The sequence below is a fragment of the Pleurodeles waltl genome, chromosome 7, assembly GCF_031143425.1.
Source record: "Pleurodeles waltl isolate 20211129_DDA chromosome 7, aPleWal1.hap1.20221129, whole genome shotgun sequence".
Lineage (NCBI taxonomy): Eukaryota > Metazoa > Chordata > Amphibia > Caudata > Salamandridae > Pleurodeles > Pleurodeles waltl.
This window is the reverse complement of record NC_090446.1, coordinates 408,667,359-408,687,390: the sequence shown is the minus strand read 5'-3', so window position 1 is coordinate 408,687,390 and position 20,032 is coordinate 408,667,359. Positions and strand designations below refer to the sequence as shown.

General features: G+C 46.9%; 1 protein-coding gene across 3 annotated transcripts in view; it reads right to left on the bottom strand.

Moving 5' to 3' along the window:
- Nucleotides 1-20,032, bottom strand: part of TRPC4AP (transient receptor potential cation channel subfamily C member 4 associated protein) — a 561,565-nt gene that overhangs the window by 206,915 nt on the left and 334,618 nt on the right. For all 3 annotated transcript variants that reach the window (XM_069243893.1, XM_069243896.1, XM_069243894.1), the window contains one exon: nt 3,575-3,686. In XM_069243893.1, coding sequence (XP_069099994.1) covers nt 3,575-3,686 — 112 coding nt within the window. The remainder of the gene's footprint in view (nt 1-3,574; nt 3,687-20,032) is intronic.

Here is a 20,032-nt window from a genome sequence, read left to right as displayed (position 1 = left end):
GAAGAAACTATGCTGGACTAAAGGCTGCTGCACTGGAGGAATCCTAAGAGCCAGCTGATGCTGCAGTGGCACTCTGCAGCCACCCCCTTTTTCCACTACAATCCCCGTGAGGAGCCCTCCAGGAGAGATCGACCGTGACTACAAGGGGTTCCGGTGCAATTGTGAGTGCCCAGGAGGAGCCACACATTCACCCTAGTCCCTGGTAATCTTCCGGTGTTGGGCATCTCCTGCCCAATCTCTACGGGGTCGGCAGTGGATTGCCCCACGACCGAGCCAGACAGCAACATGGTTCCCCCGTCAAGCAGCTACAAAGTCAAACGCAAGGTACTGTGACATGGGGATAACATGTTTTAGGATTCTCCTTCTGCCCAACTGTAACCGGGTGGTCCTCGCACTCGACTCTGTGTTTCCCGCCATGCTTTGGGATCCTGACATAATCCTGTAGTAGCCAGCTGCTTTACGAGGAAGAGCTCAGCTGATCGTATTACCGTAATTCATATAAAGGAAGAGTTCTTGCCCTTCGCGAACCTCAGCGTGGCGCACACCCTTTGAGCACTGCTACATTCCACACCTATTTAATGGAACTGCAGTATACCTTGTAAAACAAGCCAGCAGATTACGCTGCTTTAATATATGAAAACTTGACTATCTCGACTTCTGATGAATGGATTTTGTCATTTAGGTCTTATTTAAAACCTATAAATACTGTTTATTTTTCTACATCTGTCTGGAGGCTTTTTGTGGTGTACCAGTGTGATCTCTGTGTGTGTTGCACAAATACTTTATACATTGCCTTGTAAAGCTAAGCTTGCCTGCTCTGTGCCAGCCTGCTCTGTGCCAAGCTACTAGAGGGTGAGCACAGCTTAATTTACGATGTGCTCTTGTTTTGCCCTGATTAGGACTGTAGTCCCTGCTTGGAAAGAGTATCTACCTCTGGCAACTAGAGACCTGATTTCCAACACCATGGCACTAATCTTTTAATTGCTTTAAAGTGGAATTAGCCTTGTCCGCAAATAAGGAGTCTAGTCATAGGGCATGTCCTTAAGGGAAAAAGTTGACCGCAGTCATGCATGGCAGGGAATGGCAACATAGGAGCCAATGGCTCACTCAATGGAATTGGTGGTGTCCAAAACACAAAGAATTGTGAACTTGGCCGTATCACAACCATGAATTGTCTGGAAAAGGACAGGTAGGGTATCTTCAGAGCAAAAGGGGAAGACCTCTGCCAAGAAGTCCCAAAGGGCGTTGGACTAGCATACCAGGAGGCAGGTGGCATTTACAGAATTTACAGAATCGAGAGCCAGGCTGGTGGGAGAGAAAACTCACTTCCCAAATGTCTCCATCCATTTAGACTCCCTACTGGAGTCAGTAGTCAGAGAAGCTTTGGAGTTATATCTGCTTGTGGATGCCTGCATCACTAAATGTTCACGGAAAGGGTGTTGAGACAGGAACACAATGCTGCCTGGAACTGGGCGGTGGCCTCACGCTATTTCTTTGCTGACTGCTATTTCCTGACTGGAGGACTTTAATAAGCACACTTGTTTAATTTCCAAGGCAGGCAGTTGGAGTTTAAGAACACACATAACCATGATGCAGGAATCGTTCTTCAGTGGCTGTGACAGATGGTGGGAGAAGACCAAATTCAGGGGAGGTATTGAAGTCACTGGCCTCCTGCAAGGCATGGTATCAATGTTTCTCAAGCAAGATGAGTGAACTAGTCACCAGCTTTAGATTCTTTGTCCCAGACCATGCTGAAAAGGGAATGCAAGATTTGTGTTCTCACTTGTGGAGATGTAAAATCAAGAGAGGGAAGTGAAGCCTCAGCAGCTGCTGGACACGGTTTTCAACAAAGGCCAACGTCGACATACAGTACTATAGCTATCTCCTTGTCCAGTGTCAATGGATACGGCACAGGCAGCAGAGTTCCAGGAACCAGTGTGCAGATGGGGTCGCAGGCAATGGGATCAGAGTCCAACTAGCACCAACAGCGAACACACCGATAGTTCCCCCCGACGGAAGGCACCACGGTTCTTTAGGGCCCAAAGGTGCGCAAGAGGGAAGCAGCAAAGATCACAAGTGTGGAAGCATGGCCTCTCAGACCTCTTCGATCTGTTTTGGAGTGCCGGACGACCCCAGAAACTCTGGTTGTGACAGAACCAGTTCTGGGATTGGCTTCTAACTCAACTGACTGTGGTAGCGAGATTGAAAGCCATAAAGGAGCCCCGTGTGAATGTGAACGGCAAGAGGGTTATGAGTTCCAGTTCAATTTTTAGGTTCCTTTTTTAACTTACCCGGCAATTTAGATCTCAATGAACATCATCCTCTAGACGGTTTTATCAACTCCTGGAGTGAGAACAGGACTGGGATCGAACCTTTAACTTGGACCGCATCTTAGACAATTCACATTGAGATTTAAATTGTGTCTGGCGATTAAGAGTTTCGCCTTGTTGTCTGGGATGGCCTTTGGATTCAACAACAAGCCATAGAGTTGTGACTTGACCCCAGACAGCACAGGCACACTTGATGGAGATCTATCACTGACATTTGTTTGCAACAGTCCCTACAGGGCTTAAAACTTGTTGTTTTTGGGGTTAACATTCACTTGCACACTAGGAAATGTTTTTGAAATTTCAATGGACAATGTCCTTGAGAGATAAGAGAGCTCCAAATCTGCGTCTGATGGCACGGAAAGCAAGGAACTGACGTCTGTGGAGGGAGTGGCACCTCTACAGGCTCTTCAAGACATTTACATCATGGAATGGCATCAATGCAGAGTCCCAAGGTGCCACCTACTAGCGAGCAGAGGTACTACAGAAAGGTTTGCTGATCCAGTCTGATGCCTAGAGAATATTCAAAAGGTGAGGAATCTGTGGCTAGAAGTCTCCTTCAGAACTGCCTATATAACCAGGAGACATTTAAGTCCATATAATAAGTATTGCATCATCTACATATAAAAGTAGAGGTAATGGAAATCACTGAGGTATGTTCCATTTAAGCTGTTTCAGGGTTGAAGTTGCTTGTGAAACATTTGAAAAAATGGTGGGGAAAGTATGTTCCTTTCCCCTCAATTGTATTTGTCAATTTTCCATTTACCTAAAAGCAGGAATTGACAGTATTGTTGAGGTGACTACATTTGATGTAAACACAAAATGTACTTATAGCACCTTAGAAGAGGCAGCTAATTGGGGAGAAGGAATTCTTCAAATTAAGCTATGATATTCCTAGTAATTTCTGTTAGAAGGATGCAACCCTCCACACACAACGAGCCATACTTCATAACTGAGCTGCTCATCATCCAGGATCTCATTCTCTCCAGACATTAAAATATTTAATGAAAACATCATAGCTTAAAACAGTGGTTTCACAAAGAAATTGGACCTTGGGCATTTCACATCATAGGTTTGTTTTACAGCGCCACATCAGAATGCAGGAGGTGATTGAGGACCAAAAACGTCTACCTTTAAAAAGAACTCATGAAGATTGCCTTGGAACTTGCATGCTTGAAGAAAAATATATCACTGTATCTTGTTATACACAATACGTTTTAAGATATAAACCTAATAAACAACCTCACCTTTGATATCATCAGTCTGGCTCTCAAATCTATCCAGTGACAAAGCAATACAGCGTACCAGCATATTCGAGTCAACCAAGGAACTGTTTATTTGATTCAAGAAAATATTAAACTGAAACAAGAAGAAGAATTCATATGTAAACACGGATTTGAGGGGTTTGTCAACACGGATTGTAAGATAAATAAATTAGGACAATAACCTACATTTAAAAAGTAACCAGGCAGTTTACCTAAATCTAGAGATTTTCATTTAGTTTTTGGACTTAAGGCTGCTAAAATTAAGTTACTTAACTTCAGTAGTGGTATTTCCAGTGGATAATCAATCTAACCAAAAATTCCACCCCGTACGAATCTTCTCAGTCACCAGGGTACATCTGAAAGAGAATGCAAAACGGCCTGTATGTTGACAGGCACAACCATCTATCGCTGTATTGAAATTCCGTTTCACCTCTGGACATGATGACACAGAACCTCATGAAGCTGCCATCCCTATGAACTGATGATAGTGTAACTATTTGATGTTACACATTCAAGAAAGCAGAGTGAAGCTAACAGACCTTATTGCTCACTGACAGTTTGCAACAACTAACTTGGAACCTCACTAACACACAAAAGTACACTGAACTGGAACATGGGCGAGTGGGAAGAAATCTATGGTTAGATATAGTATTCACCAGAATGAGTGTTACCAAAGGTAACAAATGTTCTTCTTATGGATACTTCTAACCATGTAAACCAGTATCAAACCAATACCACCTACAAAGTGTTGGGACTGGCTCCTGGACTTCACACCAAGCAGTCCTGCAGAGCTTAGTAGCATCGGGTTAAAGTATGGACAGACACCTATGTGGCTGCCTGGCAAAATGGTCCACCTCTGGGCTACCTTTCCTTTCTTTACTCCCAAAAAACAGCTGATCATCCACATAATACACCTTAGACCTACAAATGACAACCAGCAAGCGGTGGACCCAACCGGTGTATCTTCTCATCCTTTTAACAGGGATCTAATGGAGAAAAGAATATAGGAAATGTTGATGACCTTCCCATGTGGAAATATGATACTAATTTCATAAGAAACAAAAGTCACATTCCAAGAACAAGGGAAACTGTAAAATATGCAGGATGAAGTGACTAGCCCAACAACAGCCTTACACAGCGTGCCAAAATTATTCCAATGTAAAACAGAGTTTAAGGACAAGAGCCACAGAGTAAAGCAGTAATTATGCTCAAAATGAGCACCCTACCTTCCAGCTGAGACAGCAGATCCTTGAGAATGGGAAAGTGAAGTGGAGGGCAGATGCTCTCGGTTAGTAGTTCAGTTTAACGGACCCTCTAACACAATTAGGTACCACCAGACAGACCTTTTTGATAGAATTAGGGACCACCAGAGTCAGCTGTGCTTGGTCCATCTGGCCTTCAAGTCCAGCAGGCTCAACAGCATAGGAGGATATACATATAAGAGGCAGGAGTCCCACCGAAGGCAGAAAACAACACCTACTGACAACAGAAAAGTGTAAAAGGCTGGACAGTAAGTATGTTCGGAGGGAGCAAATAGGTATACATAAAGTGTGCCCAGTGAATAAAGATTTCTCTGGGTGCAGACATCACTCCTGATCGTCCAGATGATACCTGATGATTTTTCAAGGTCAAGAGCCTTAGAGTACAGCAGTGAATATGTTCAAAAGAAGCACATTGCCTTGGTGCTGGAACAGCAGGCCATCCCAAATTAGAAGCTTAAGTAGAGGGCAGATGCTCAGGATCAGCAGTTCAGAGTACCAGACCATCTTGATACAATTAGGGACCACCAGAGTATTTTGCTTGGTTCGGACTTTCTTCAAGACCAGCAGGTCCAGCAGCAGAAGAGGAAATACAAATAGGAGGCAGGAGTTTCACCGAAGTCAGAAAAGATCCCCCACTTACCAGTGAGAGGGAAGCCTAAAGTATTAAAGGCTGAACAGTAGGTATGTTCAGAGGGAGTGAATAGGTGTATCTAGAGCAGGCCCCAGTGAATGAAGATGTCCTGTGTCACTTCCATGTGCAGAGGTCACTCATGATCGCCAAGGTGATGCCTGATGAGCATCTGTCCTGTTGTGAAAGGATCCTGCCACACAAAGTTTCACTCATCAAAAAAGACTCAGAAGCTTCACAAAGAGGGCACAAGACCCTACTTTGTTATGCTTGTTTTGGTTGCACTGAACATCAGCTATTGTAGCAAACCTGATTATTTACAAAAAAAAGCCCTGAAAACCTATCAATGAGCAATCAGGAAGGCTAGGACTGTGGATTTTGCCAACAGGATTGCTCAGTCCTCAAATGCCTCAAAGGAAATCTTCAAAATCGTAAATTCTTTTTAGCAACCTAAAGTGGCAGGAACGGGTCCTCCTCCCTCTAAGGAACGCTGTGAAGAATTTGGTAGGTTCTTCATTAGTAAGGTCAATCTTATTTAAGACTCCTTAGGAAGAGAAACAGCTTTTTCTGATGAGTCAGTAGAGGGGTTTTTCCACATATCCTACCACTCTTACTTTATCTGTGTTCCCGCTGCTGAGTTGTAATGGGGTTAGGGAAGCAGCCATCACTATAAAATCTGGCTCACCGCTGGATCCTGCTCCTGCGGATATCTTTTTAAAGGCCGGTAACATTTTGATATTTACTCTTACCATCTTATTTAACCTGTATCTTGAAAAAAGTTAAAGTACAGGACCTATGGAAACATGCGATTGTTAGGCCTTTGCTAAAAAAAAAAAAAAGAAAAAAGAAAAACAAACACCTTCCTTAGATTCAAATAAAGTAGATAATTACAGACCCATCTCCGTATTGCCTGGTATTATTAGTAAGATCATTGAGAAGTTGGTCAATAAGTACCTGTCTGACTTTTTGGAAATCCATAATCAACCTCCACCAGATGCAGACCGGCTTCTGTCCTGGGTACTGTACAGAAACCTGCTCTTTTACTGGTTACAGAAGAGATTAGAAAAATGGTAGATCTAGGTGGTTCGGCTGCACTTAGACTACTTGACCTAAGTGCAGCTTTTGATCCAGTCTCCCATGCAATCCTCAGGCACAGGTTAGATGCTCTCAGCATCAAGTGCAAGGCAAGGCCTTATTCTGGCTGACCTTTTTCTTGGAAAACAGAAGCTTTCAGGTCAGAGAGGGCTCCTGTCTTTCAGATAGCCATCAGCTTAAATGCAGTGTTCCTCAAGGTTCTTCCTTGAGCCCCACCCTTTTTAATTTCTATGTACATCCATTAGTGGATATTATTTGTTCTACCAGTTTTTCAATGATATCTTACGCAGTCTACACAAATTGTTGTCTCCCTGAACTCCAACTCCAAGGCTACATCTGAGAATCTGTCCACTGTTTGGAGCAAGTACATGGCTGGATGACGGAGTTGTCTCAAACAAAATGGTGGCAACACTGAGGTGATGGTGACTGGAAACAATCCCTCCATATGGGATCAACTCAGCTGGCCCAGATGTTTGGGGGAATCGATCTGCCCCGAAAGAAGACGTCAATAGTCTAGAAGTTTTCCTAAAGATCTTACAATGGCACCTCAGGCCAGGAAAGTAGCAGGGTCTAGTTTTGCCCTTTTCGGAGTCATAAGGAAGACAATTAAGTGGATCCCAATGGAGACAAGGAGAACCGTAATTCAAGGTCTTATTTTATCTCGAATGCTGGACAATAGATACTCTCTTTTTCTTGGTAGCCCAAAGTATGTCATCAAGAAGCTGCAGATCATTAAAAATGCTGCAGCTAGCCTGTTGCTAAATCTTCCTCGATCTCAGTCAACTATAGTCAGCCTGCACTGGTTACCAGTAGAAAAAAAAAAAAAAAAAAAAAGGAGGATCTGCTTTAAAGTTTTATGCATTGTTCATGAAGTAAAATATGCTCAAAGACCACACATTCTAAGGCATCTAATTAGGCCTTATTGTTCAACACGGGAATTAAGATCAAATAAGTAGTTTATTCTGGCCACCCCTAGGATCAGTAGTACTAGGAGTGAGGGTAGATCTTTTGTTTTTCTGGCAGCTAATCTCTGGAACTTCAACCCCATTCAACTAAGAGCCAATTATAACCTGTTCAGCTTCAAAAAACAACTTAAGACCTTTCTTTTCTCATGAACAGCTTGGGTATCTCTCAGTTTCCTTGCCTGCCCGTTAGCGCTGGGAAGCCTTTATGGGTAGCTATGCACTTTATAAGTTTCTTTGACACTGACCGGTCCCTGGTGGAAGGCAGAAGGACCTTTAGGGTGGCTTGCACCTTCAAAGGATTCATATAGATTCATATGATGGCACTCCTCCATCAGAGATGTAACTCTTTAATGGGATACTCAAACAATCCTAATTATTTATAGGCAGACCCGAAAATTTAAGCATACATAATAGACTAAATAAAGAGCTACTTGTACCTTCACAGTTTTTGATCTATCTCATGCAAAAAAAAATACAAATACCACTAAATTATTGAAATCTTTTACAAAATATATAGAAGACTACATATTTTTCTAATTCACATTCTACATTTAAAATATAATTCTCTTTGTGAGACTAAAGGACAAGATATTCACCTTTGGTAAAGCTTTATCTGGTAGAAACTCCTTACCTTTGAATTCTCCAGAGGCGTCAGACTGGATCCGGAAGATTTTTCATGGGCAGGACCCCTGTGCACCGGTAGGTCGCGTTGATCGACCCTTGCGCCTATCGTCAGTGTTGTCCACACCGTAAATGACGTCAGTTTTTGTTCATGACTTTCAATGTCAGAAGTGCGAAACCATGAAGATCACTGACTACTGGTGCATCAAAACTAGGGCCTTCAAAGGGAAGTCACTGCCTCTAGAAATCCATTCACAGAGCAAGGAAGATGGGTGGGTCAGTAAGGAATCTGCAGCTAGATATTTCCTCTACCACATAAGGCGTTACTGAAGGTAAGTACCCTGCCCATCTGAAAGAGACTTCTTGCTGCTGATTCCTTACCTTTGATTAGATACCCAAGCCCCACCATCCCCGGAGGTGGATCTGCGAACAAACAAGAAAGTCCTGCAGAACCAAAAGAGCAAAGCGTCCATCCCTAGAGAACCACTGACCAGGCACTAGTGTTTGATAGACGTGTGCAGGGGTGCCACGTGGCTGCCTGACAGATGTCCAGGACCAGAACTCTGCGTGCTAACGCCATGGTTGCAGCTATAGCTCTGGTACAATAAGCAGAGTATGAGCCATATGGAGATGGTCCGCTTCTGCGCATTTCGACTTTCTTCGCACCCACATAACCTACGAAGAGAGCTGGTCGTTCATCCGGAACGCTTTTGTACGAACAAGGTAGAACATCAATGCTCTTTTTGGATCCAGGCGGTGGACTCTCCCCCTCTTCCTTAGAACGATATGGGGTGCATAAAAAGTAGGCACGATGGTAGATGGGCCTACATGAAAAAGCATGACACTTTTGGCAGAAAAAGAGGCCCTAGTGTGAAGCACCACTTCGTCAGGTTAAATGAAGAGGTACGGCAGTTTAGATGATGAGTCCAGCAGCTCACTCACCCTGCGGGCAGATGTAACTACCATAAGGAAGGCTGTGTTCAATGTGAAGTCTGAGGGTACAGTTGTGAAGAGGTTTGAAAGCAGTGCACATCGAAAAAGACCGAACCAAATTAAGATCCCACTGGGACATGATGTATTGGGATGGAGGGAAGATAGGAGTAAAAGCTTTGAGGAACCTATGTACAATAAGAGACCTAAAAAAAGGAGGATTGATCAGGTAACTGCAAATAAGCAGAAATAACAGATAAATAGCCCTTCAGAGTGCCCAAAGCAGAACCCTGTTCTGCAAGGAAATGAATGAACAGTAGAACCTCAGAAAGAGGGGCACAAAGGGGATCAACAGAGTTGTCTGTCCACCATGCCACAAATTTCATCCAACGAAAGGCATATAACGTTTTTCTGGAGGGACACCTGGCAGCTAAGATGATGTTACAAACTTCAGGAGGAAGGTCAAAAGCGGCCAACTGCTGCCACTCAATCTCCACGCAAGAGAGCAGAGAGTGGACAGGTTTGGGTGAAGAACCCTCTCCTGCTGCTGTGACAGAAGATCGTCTCGAAGGGGCAGTCTGATCGGAGGATCAATGCACATGCTCAGCAGCTCGGGATACCAGACTCTGCGTGCCCAGTACAGAGCCACAATGATTACTTAGGCCTGGTTGTTCTTGATCTTCTTGAGAACTCTGAGCAGGAGTGGTATGGGTGGAAAGGCATACAGGGGCCTGAATTCCACTCAAGACAAAGTCTATGAGCGATTGCAGCCATGGAAACTCCAGCACGTCAAACTGCTGACATTACGCAATCTCGGCGGAGGTGAACAGATCTAACCAAGGCTCTCCCCACTGCTGAAAGAGACCCTGTGCCACCCCTGGGTGGAGACGCCATTTGTGATCCGCTAGACATTTTCAGCTGAGTTTGTCTGCTCTGGCGTTCAGAGAGTTTGCCAGATGCTAAACCACCAGGGTTATGCCCCTGCTGCTGCAGTCACGTCCAGAGGCGCAGAGCCTCTTGACAAAGGGTTCCCAACCCTACCCTTCCCTCCTTGTTGCAGTACCACAAGGCATTGGTGTTATCCGTGAATATTTGAACTCTCTTTCCCTTGATAGAGGCTGTCAAATGCCAGTCAGAATGCACTGAGGCCCAGCATGTTTATGTGGAGTTCTGCTTCTGCCGGAGACCAGATACCTCTGATCTCCACCTCTCCCAGATGGCTTCCCCTTCCCAGGAGTGAGGCATCTGTCACTACTGTCACATCTGGGTTAGGAAGGTAGATGGATCTCCCTCTGGCAGAATCAAGGCTTGTTAACCACCCCTATAGGTCTTTTGCAGTTCCCTCGAGATCTGGACTAAGTTGGAGAGATTCACCTGATGCTGCACCCACTGGAACTTTAGGTCCCACTGCAGAGCTCAAATATGACATCTGCCATGTGTCACCAGCAGGATGAAGGAGGCCATGAAGACCAGCAGAGTCAATCTCACACAAATCCAGAATAGAGGCTGAAACATCAGTGTCATATTTTGAATATCCGGGACTCGCCTCTCAGGAGGAGCAGCCTGAAACTGGATTGTCACCCACCGGCTCCAAATTCCAATGAAAGGGAGCGTCTGAGATGGAGTCAGGCATGACTTGGGCATGTTCATAGTGAATCCCAGTGAATGCATGATGTTTGCTGAATTGTCAAGATGGGAGACAATATCCTAGGGCGAGCCCGCCTTCAACAGGAAGTCATTGAGATAGGGGAGGACTGACACCCCTTGAAGGAAAGTACCCTCCTTTTTGGCATGGGTACCCCCACATTTTGCCTGCTATCAGTATGCTTTAACTGTATTTACTGGGATCCTGCTAACCAGGGCACCAGTGAGTGTGCTCTCTCCCTCTAAATGTGGTTGCTTAGGGCTTTGCACATCCCACTATTGGCATACTGGTGCCCCCATAGTCCCTAGTATATGGTCCTTAGGTACTCACGGCATTGGGGCACCAGGGGATCCCCATGGGCTGCAGCATGTATTCTGCCGCCCATGAAAAAGGTGTCTGCAGCCCTACCATTGCAGCCTGCGTGAAATGGTGCATGCACCCTTTCACCACAGCTCACTGCACCAGGTCACTCTAAGTCACCTCTATGGTAGGCCCTTCTAGCCCATAGGGCAGAGTGCAAGTACCTGTGTGTGAGGGCACCCCTGTATGAGCAGAGGTGCCTCCACAAACTCCAGATCCATTAAACTGGACTTTGTAAGTGTAGAGAAGCCATTTTACCGGTCTACTGGACACAGGTCACTGGAGGAACTAGGAACCCCAAGAGGTGAGTACTAGAGTGACCCCCAGCTAACAGGACTACCTGTGTCCAGCTACATAATGGTAACTCCGAACCTGGGCATCTTTGGTATCAAACATGTCGGAATCATACTCCAATACTGTTGTCACTATTGGTTGTATGATTCATGCACTCTGGGGGCTCCTTAGAGGACCCTCAGCATTGCTCCTACCAGTCTCTGGGGTTTTCCTGGCAGCTTGCGCTGCTGCCACCCCTCAGATAGGTTTCTGCCCTCCTGCAGCTTGACCAGCTCAGGCAGAGGAAGGCAGAACAAAGGATTTCCTGTGGGAGAGGGTGATAACATCCTCTCCCTTGGAAATAGGTGTTACACTGCTTGGGAGGGGTAGCCTCCCCAAGCCACCGGTTTGATTTGAAGAGCACATTTGGTGCCCTCCTTGCATTAACTGATTCACGCCAGTCCCTGCTCTGGCACAAAACTGGACAAAGGAAAGGGGAGTGACCACTCCCCTGTCTTATCACCACCCACGGAGCAGTGCCCAGAGCTCCTCCAAGTGGCCACTTGATTCTGCTATCTTGAGTCCAAGGTGGGCAGAGGCCCCAGGGAGCATCTGAGTGGCCAGGCCAGACAGGTGATGTCATAGCCCCCTCCTGATAGGTGACCAAGCCCCCTTCCTGGGCAATTAAGGGTCTCCCTCTCGGGTGGGTCCTCGGATTCGAAATGCAAGATTCCAGCAGGATTCCTCTGCATCATTTACTTCATCTTCTGGCCACCAGACCGCAACTAGACTATTCAGGAAACAACAATCTGCAACTTCAGCAACGACTCTGATTTCCAACATTGTTTCTCCAGCTACTTCCAGCAACTGAATCATTTCCCCAACTGTGCAATCTCTGAGGTCGACTAGACTCCAGCCTGTACCAAGAAGTAAGAAGGATTCTCCCTTGGAGTGAAGGAGGCACTCCCCTGCATCTGCAGGCCCCAATTACAACGACGACCGGCTGCATGGATCCTTCATCACAGGTGGTGGTCAGGAGTGATCCCCTTGACCCTCTCTGCCAGCTGTCCAACTTGGGAGACGGTAAGCCCTTGACTCTGCTTGCAGGACAGTACCCCTGTGCACCGCGACTCTTGTAGCTACCAAGGTTTGCTCCTCATCCAAGAGATCTTCAGACTTTGTGTAGCCGAGCCCCCAGCACTTCTTTCTGCCAAGCACAGTCTCCTTTATGCTACTTCAGCGACACAGGACTCTTCAAGTGTGTTGAGTAGGCCTCATTGAAACTGCTGCCAGTGGGTTGCCTTTGGGGGCTGCCTCCTCTTCTTCTCGATAGTCTTCTACATACGCTGTCTACCTGATCCTGAATCCACAAAAGTGTGGGAAGTGGCTCCTGCCCAAACTGGACACACTATCATAAACTGGACTTGGTCCCCTTCCTTTGCAGGTCCTCTTCTGCCAGAATCCACCTTTGGGTTCTTCCAGTCTTGGCTGGGTCTTGCACAATCTTTTTCATTTTACAGTAGGTTCAAAGAGTCCCCAGAAGGAAGGATAGGTCCTCCTTTGTCAATACCCATGTCTCCTCAGTATCTGAGGGTACCCAACTCAGAATAAGATTCCTTAGATAGGAAACTTAGGAAACTGAGATTGTAAGAGGCCAAGCTGAGGCTGCAGCATCAGCAGCTAGGCCTAGATAGGGAGGCCTTAGCAGTAGATAGGGAGTTAGTTCCCTATGTTGGCAGCAATGTTAGCTTTAGGGGCACCAGGGTCAGGGAGGGCTCCTATGGTTTCAGAAATCTGAGCAAGATAGTCCCACCTTACAAGGAGGGAGATGGTATTCATAAATGGTTCACTGCTTTGGAGAGGGCCTGTAAAGTACAAGGGGTCCCCCCCCAAAGACAGTGGGCAGCAATCTTGTGCCTATCCTTCTCTGGCAAAGGCAGAGAAAAACACCTCACTGTCAGAGAAGAAGATGATTATTATACAGCACTCAAAAAGGCACTCTTAGATGGATGTGGGCTATCCACTGAACAATACAGGATTAAGTTCAGGGAGCTCAAAATGGAGTCCTCCCAGGATTGAAAAGATTTTGTGGTCTGCTCAGTTGAAGCTCTGGAAGGCTGGTGACATGGGAGCAAAGTAAGTGACTACCAGGGCTTACACAATTTGATTCTGAGAGAGCACATACTGAATAACTGCATTTCTGATCAGCTGCATCAATACCTAGTGGACTCTGGTCTGACCACTCCCCAAGAATTGGGAAGGAAGGCAGACAAGTGATCTCACACCAGTGAGTAGAAAAACTCACACAGGGTGTGACCACAAAAAGAAGGAAGCCGGTAAGCAACAGGACAAAGGTGGGGACAAAGAAACCAAAAGAGTCTTCATCAGGCCCAAAAAACTCTTCTGGGGTAGGCCTAAATCCTCTTCCTCATCCTTTAAGAAACCTTTGTGCTACATGTGTAAGCAAAAAGGCCAAATGGCAGGTGACAGCACCTGTCCTAAGAAAGGCACCACACCCCCTTACCAGTACTAATACCATTTCTATCACTAGTACCCCTAGCAATAGCAACAGTAGTGGCAACAGCAATAACAGTAGTCAGTCCAAAAGTGTAGCTAGGCTCACTTTGAGGACTGTAGTGGGCTTTGGGCTAGTCAGGAAGACCACTGAGGTTGTGTTGATCTCTAATGGTGTCATGGACCTTGCCACCCTAACTGCCTGTCCCCTTAATATGGGTAAGTACAGGCAGCATCCCTTAATCAATGGTGTTGAGGCCTAGTGTCACTGTGGTGACTGAAAAACTGATATCATCCGAGCAACACTTACTTGGTCACATACCAAATGACTGATGCTCACATAGCTTGAGGGTTACTGGTCCTAAAAAGGTGGTAGTGTCCTTATCTACCTGTAGAGCGTCTGCTAGGTAATGAGTTAGAGACTTCAGCTTGAGTTGAAGGGGAGTTGGAGGCCCATGCAGCACTTCTGTGCATCCATTGGGCATATTGTTGCCCTTACAAGAGCACAGGCCAAAAAGAAAAAGGAATAGGAAGCCGTGGAGCATAGTACAACGGCACAGGCAGCTCCTAAAAAGAAGGGCAGGCAGGGTAAAAAGTTACCCCTGCTCGAGCCTCCAGTGAAGATCCTACTCCTGAAGGAGATGAATCTACTCCTTTGGTGGAACCAACAACAGTGGAGCTCAAAGCTGACACAGCTAAGTTTTTAAGTGCAGGAAGCCCACCAGGGAGGAACTCAGTTTGGAACAGAAAACCTGTCCCACACTGTAGAGCTTAAGGCGGCAAGCAGCAGCACATGAGGCAGGGGACATCAGTGGTACCCATAGGCGATACTAGGATAACAGCCTCCTTCAATCAGAAGCAAGGGACTCTAAACCTGGTGCCACCAGGAGATTGGTCATTCCTCTGAAGTTCAGGGAGATCCTGTTAACTCGTGCACAGGACATTGCCCTTGCAGGCCACTTGGGGCAAAGCAAGACTTGGGACAGGTTTGTCCCTCACTTTCACTGGCCACACATGTCTGAAGACACTAAGGAGTTTTGCCACTCCTGTGTCACCTGCCAAGCCAGTGACACCCTAAAGGCCCCCTTAATTCCACTCCCACTGGTTGGGGTAGACATTGTTGGCCGTCTGGACCCTCCAACATGCTCTGGAAATAGATTTATACTTGTGGTGGTGGACCATGCCACAAGGTATCCAGAGGGCATTCTTCTTAGAACCACTACAGCCCCTGCTATGGCTAAGGCCCACATGGGAATTTTCTCCAGGGTGGGTTTTCCTAAAAAAAAAAAAAAAGTGGTATCAGACAGAGAATCAAACTTCATGTCTCTTAGCTTAAAGCCATGTGGAAGGAGTATGGTGTCACCTATAAATTCACCACCCCTTACCATCCTCAAAAAATGGGTTAGTTTAAAGGTTCAACAAAACCCTCAAAGGCATCATAATGGGACTCTCAGAAAACCTCAGAAGGAGGTTGGATGTCCTGTTAGCTTGCCTCCTCTTTGCCTACAGGGAGGTTCCTCAAAAAGGAGTGGGCTACAGCCCCTTTGAACTTTTATTTGGACACCATGTCTGGGGTCCTTTTGCCCCTGTGAAGGAATGCTCTCTAGCCTCCAAAACAGGACATTGTGGACGTCCAAAAACATGAAGAGGACATCCAAAACTCTTCCGGCCAGCCAAAAACTGCAGAAGCAGTGGCATGACCAGAAGGCTGTGCTGACTGTATATTAGCCAGGACAGAAGAAGTGGGGCCTGAAGCCTCTGGCTCCCAGGGCACTTCAGGATAAGTGGAGTGGCCCACATACTATTGTGGAGAGAAAGGGTGAGGTCACCTATCTAGTTGACCTAGGCACTCCTAGAAGCCCCCACAGGGAGCTTCATGTGAACCGCTTGAAAACCTACTTTGATAGAGCTGACATGACACTGCTTATTCCAACTGATGAGGGACAGGAAGAAGAGCATAAACTCTCCCTGACCTCTTTTTCCACAATACAGTGGATACTTCAGTAGATGGGGATGTACTTGCAGACTGGCTCTCCGAGTCACAAAATGAAGATTGCTGAAATCTCCTGGGGCAGTTCGCTGAACTGTTCTCTCTGACCCCTGGTCAAACTACATGATCTGAACACACCATTGACACAAGTGACAGCCTGCTTCTCAAAAGTAAAATATACAGCCAACCTGCTCATGTCAGAGTGCATGAAAGCTGAGGTGCAAAAGATACTAGATCTGGGAGTTACTGACCCTTCAGACACCCACTGGGCCAGTCCTGTAGTGCTTGTCCCAAAGATCCACTCTCAAAATAGAAAAAAAGATGAGGTTTGCTGTAGACTGTAGAGGCCTCAATACTGTAACTAAAACAGATGCTCATCCTATCCCTAGGGCAGATGAGCTAATAGATACACTGGCTTCTGCCAAGTATCTAGGAATCTTTGATCTGACTACTGAATATAGGCAGATCAAGTTATCAAAGGATGCCAGACCAAAAACAGCACTCTCCACTCCTAGTGGGCATTATCACTATACAGTGATTCCCTTTAGACTAAAGAATGCACCTGACACATATTCCAGACGCTGGCGAAAAATGTTCTTCAGGCCTGCAAAGCTTCAGTGCAGCATATCTTGACAACCTAGCTGTGTAGGAAGCTGACCCTGTGTGGTGGGTACCCAAAGTACTTACATCTTATACCAGGTCCAGGTATCCCCTCTTAATAAAGTGTAGGCAGTGTCTAGAAGCCAGGCTCTCTATAGTTAGCTGTGGATGAGCAGCCAAGACTTATCTAGGAGACATGCAAAGCTGATGTAATAGCTCTGTAGTCGCACAGCACTTACACACATTAAAGAAAACACTCAGTTGTACAAAAATAAAGGTACTTTACGTTATTTTTGGAACACAATACCACAAAATACTAAAGGGGCAACCCTCTAATAAGAGGTAATACACTAAATATATACACTAATAATCAGAAATAGGCATAGAAGAGGTTAAGAAACAGTGCAAATAGCAATAACCAATATTGTCCCCATGGGGAGTACAAACCATATACTAAAACAATGGAATGCAAACAAAGAACCCCCATCTAGGTAAGTGGAATGTGTAGGGGAATGTGTAGAGGGGAGCTGGGAGTTCTAGAAAACTACAGAGGTAAATAACACAGTATCCCCCAGTGACCAGGAAAGCAAGAGTAAATCACTGGATTTTCCCCAAACCACCCAAAAAGAGAAAAAGAAGACACCCAGACAAGACTGCAAGAAAACTAGCGGTGGACTCCTGAAGAAAGAAGACCTGTAGATAGAGGGGACCAAGTCCAAGAGCAGTAGGAGCTACTACCCTCCCAGCTATACTTGCAGGAGTTGGTCGACGGTGAGAAAGAAAAGGTCAGCACTGCAGCCCTGGAGCCGGAGAAGAGTTCCTGATGGATGCGGAAGATGTCCCACACTGAAGTGAAGATTGCAGACTGGTGTTGGTGCAGGAATTCCACCATCAAGCCATGGCAAAGGCAAACTTGCGGTTAGTGGGAAAGTGGGTCTTCTGGGGACCAGCAAGACCCAGGAGGACTCAACCCAGGAAGGGGAGACACCGGTGACCCTCAGCATTGCAGAGAGTCCACAGGAGCAAAGGCAGCACCCACAGGAGTCCCACTGGACGGGGACAGAGGAGTCGCAGAAGGAGCCCACGCAGCACTACAAAAGAGGATCCCATGCCAACGGAGAACCATGCAGGAGGCTGTGCTCTGCAGGAAGGAGTGCTGGGGGCTGGAGCTGCATGTTGCCTAAAGATCCCTTGGAGGAGATGACAATAAGCCTTGGCAGCTGCAAGAGACTCTGTGCACGGGATACTGTCCTGCATGGGAAGGCAAAGGCTTACCTCCACCAAAGCTGGACAGTTGGAAGACAGGACCAAGAGGTCTACTCCAGACCACCACATGTGATGCAGGATCCACACATCTCAAGATGAGGGGAGATCCACACAGCCGGTCGCCGCTTGCTGTAGGTGCCTGCGGTTGCAGAGGAGTGACTCCTTCACTCCAAGGGAGATTCCTTCTTCTTCTTGTGCAGGCTGATGAGTTGCTGTCTTCTGAGGATGCACGGCCTGGAAAATGTTGCAAAGCTGTCAGGAGCTGTCATGGAAACAAAGTTGCATAAGAGTTTTCTTCGTTGTTTGCAGCACTGTTGGTTCCTGGAGGGTCAAGTAGCAGATCCAGTGGGCAGAAGTCGAACTGGAAGTTGCAGAGGTGTCCTGCTAGAATCTTGCAAGCCAAATCTGAGGACCCCCACGAGAGAGACCCTGAAAAATTGTTCACCTAACCAGGTAAGCACCTATCAGGAGGGGGCTCTGATGTCACCTACCTGGACTGGGCACTCAGATGCCCCCAGAGTTTCCTGTCAAACTTGGAAAAAGGATGGCAGAACCCACAGACCCTCTGGAGAAGCTCGGAGCACCACCCCTGGGGTGGTGATGGACAGGGGAGTGGTCCAGGAAAATGGATCTGAAGTTTGTGGGGGCACCTCTGCTAGGGCAGGGGTTAACTCACACACAGGTACCTGCACCCTGAGAGGGCCTACAATAGGGGTGACTTACAGTGACCTGGTGCAGTGCCTTGTAGTGTGTAAGGAAATGCCTCCTTGGCATGGCTATCCCCTGACTTTTTGCCTTTTGCTGATGCCAAGTTATGATTGAAAGTGTGCTGAGACCCTGCTACCAGGCCCCAGCACCAGTGTTCTTTCCCTAAACTGTACCTTTGCTTCCACAACTGGCACAGCCCTGGCACTCAGATAAGTCCCTTGTAACTGGTACCAAGGGCCCTGATGACAAGGAAGGTCTCTAAGGGCTGCAGCATGCCTTATGCCACCCTGGGGACCCCTCACTCAGCACAAACACACTGCCTCACAGCATGCGTGTCCTGGTGGGAAGAAAATGACTAAGTCGACATAGCACTCCCCTCAGAGTGCCATGCCAACCTCACACTGCCTGTGGCACAGGTAAGTCACCCCTTACAGCACTAAGACAAGGTGCACTATACCACAGGTGAGGGCATATGAGCACTATGCCCCTACAGTGTCTAAGCAAAACCTTAGACATTGTAAGTGCAGGGTAACCATAAGAGTTTATGGTCTAGGAGTTTGTCAAACACAAACTTCTCAGTTCCATAATGGCTACACTGAAATCTGGGAAGTTTGGTATCAAACATCTCAGCACAATAAATGCACACTGATGCCAGTGTGCAATTTATTGTAAAATGCACCCGGAGGGCATCTTAGAGATGCCCCCTGAATACCAACCCGACTTCTAGTGTGGGGCTGACCAGTTTTTGTCAGCCTGCCACAAACCAGACATGTTGCTGGCCACATGGGGAGAGTGCCTTTGTCACTCTGTGGCCAGGAACAAAGCCTCTAGTGGGTGGAGGTGCTCCTTAAGGTGTCCTGAGCGGAGGTGACCCCTGTCTTTAGAAATCCTCCATCTTAGTTTTGGAGTATTCCCTCAATAGGATTAGGGATGTGCCACCCTCCCCTCAGAGAGGAGGCAGAAAGAGGGTGTAGCCACCCTCCAGGACAGTAGCCATTGGCTACTGCCCCCCAGACCTAAACACACCCCTGAATTTAGTATTTAGGGGCACCCCAGAACCCAGGAAATTATATTCCTGAAACCTGAAACAAGAAGGACTGCTGACCTGAAAGCCCTGCAGAGACGACGGAGACGACAACTGCTTTGGCCCCAGCCCTTCCAGCCTGTCTCCTGAGTCAAAGAAAACTGCAACAGCGACGCATCCGACAGGGACCAGCGACCTCTGAAGCCTCAGAGGACTGCCCTGAACCAAAGGACCAAGAAACTCCAGTGAGCAGCGGCTATGCTCAACAACAGCTACAACTCTGCAACTTTCTTGCAACTTTTAAAGACTTCACTCTTCCCGCCGGAAGCGTGAGACTTCACCCTCTGCAGCCGACGCCCCCGGCTCAAGCTCTAGAGAACCAACACCACAGGGAGGACTCCCAGGTGACTGTGACCTCGTAAGTAGCCCTAGACGACCCCCCTGGGCTCCCACAGCGACGCATTGTAGGAAAGTACCATCTTGCCTGGCATGTTACCTCCATCTTTCACTGTATGTATGTTGTTTTAGCCCTTGTGTCACTGGGATCCTGCCAGGCAGG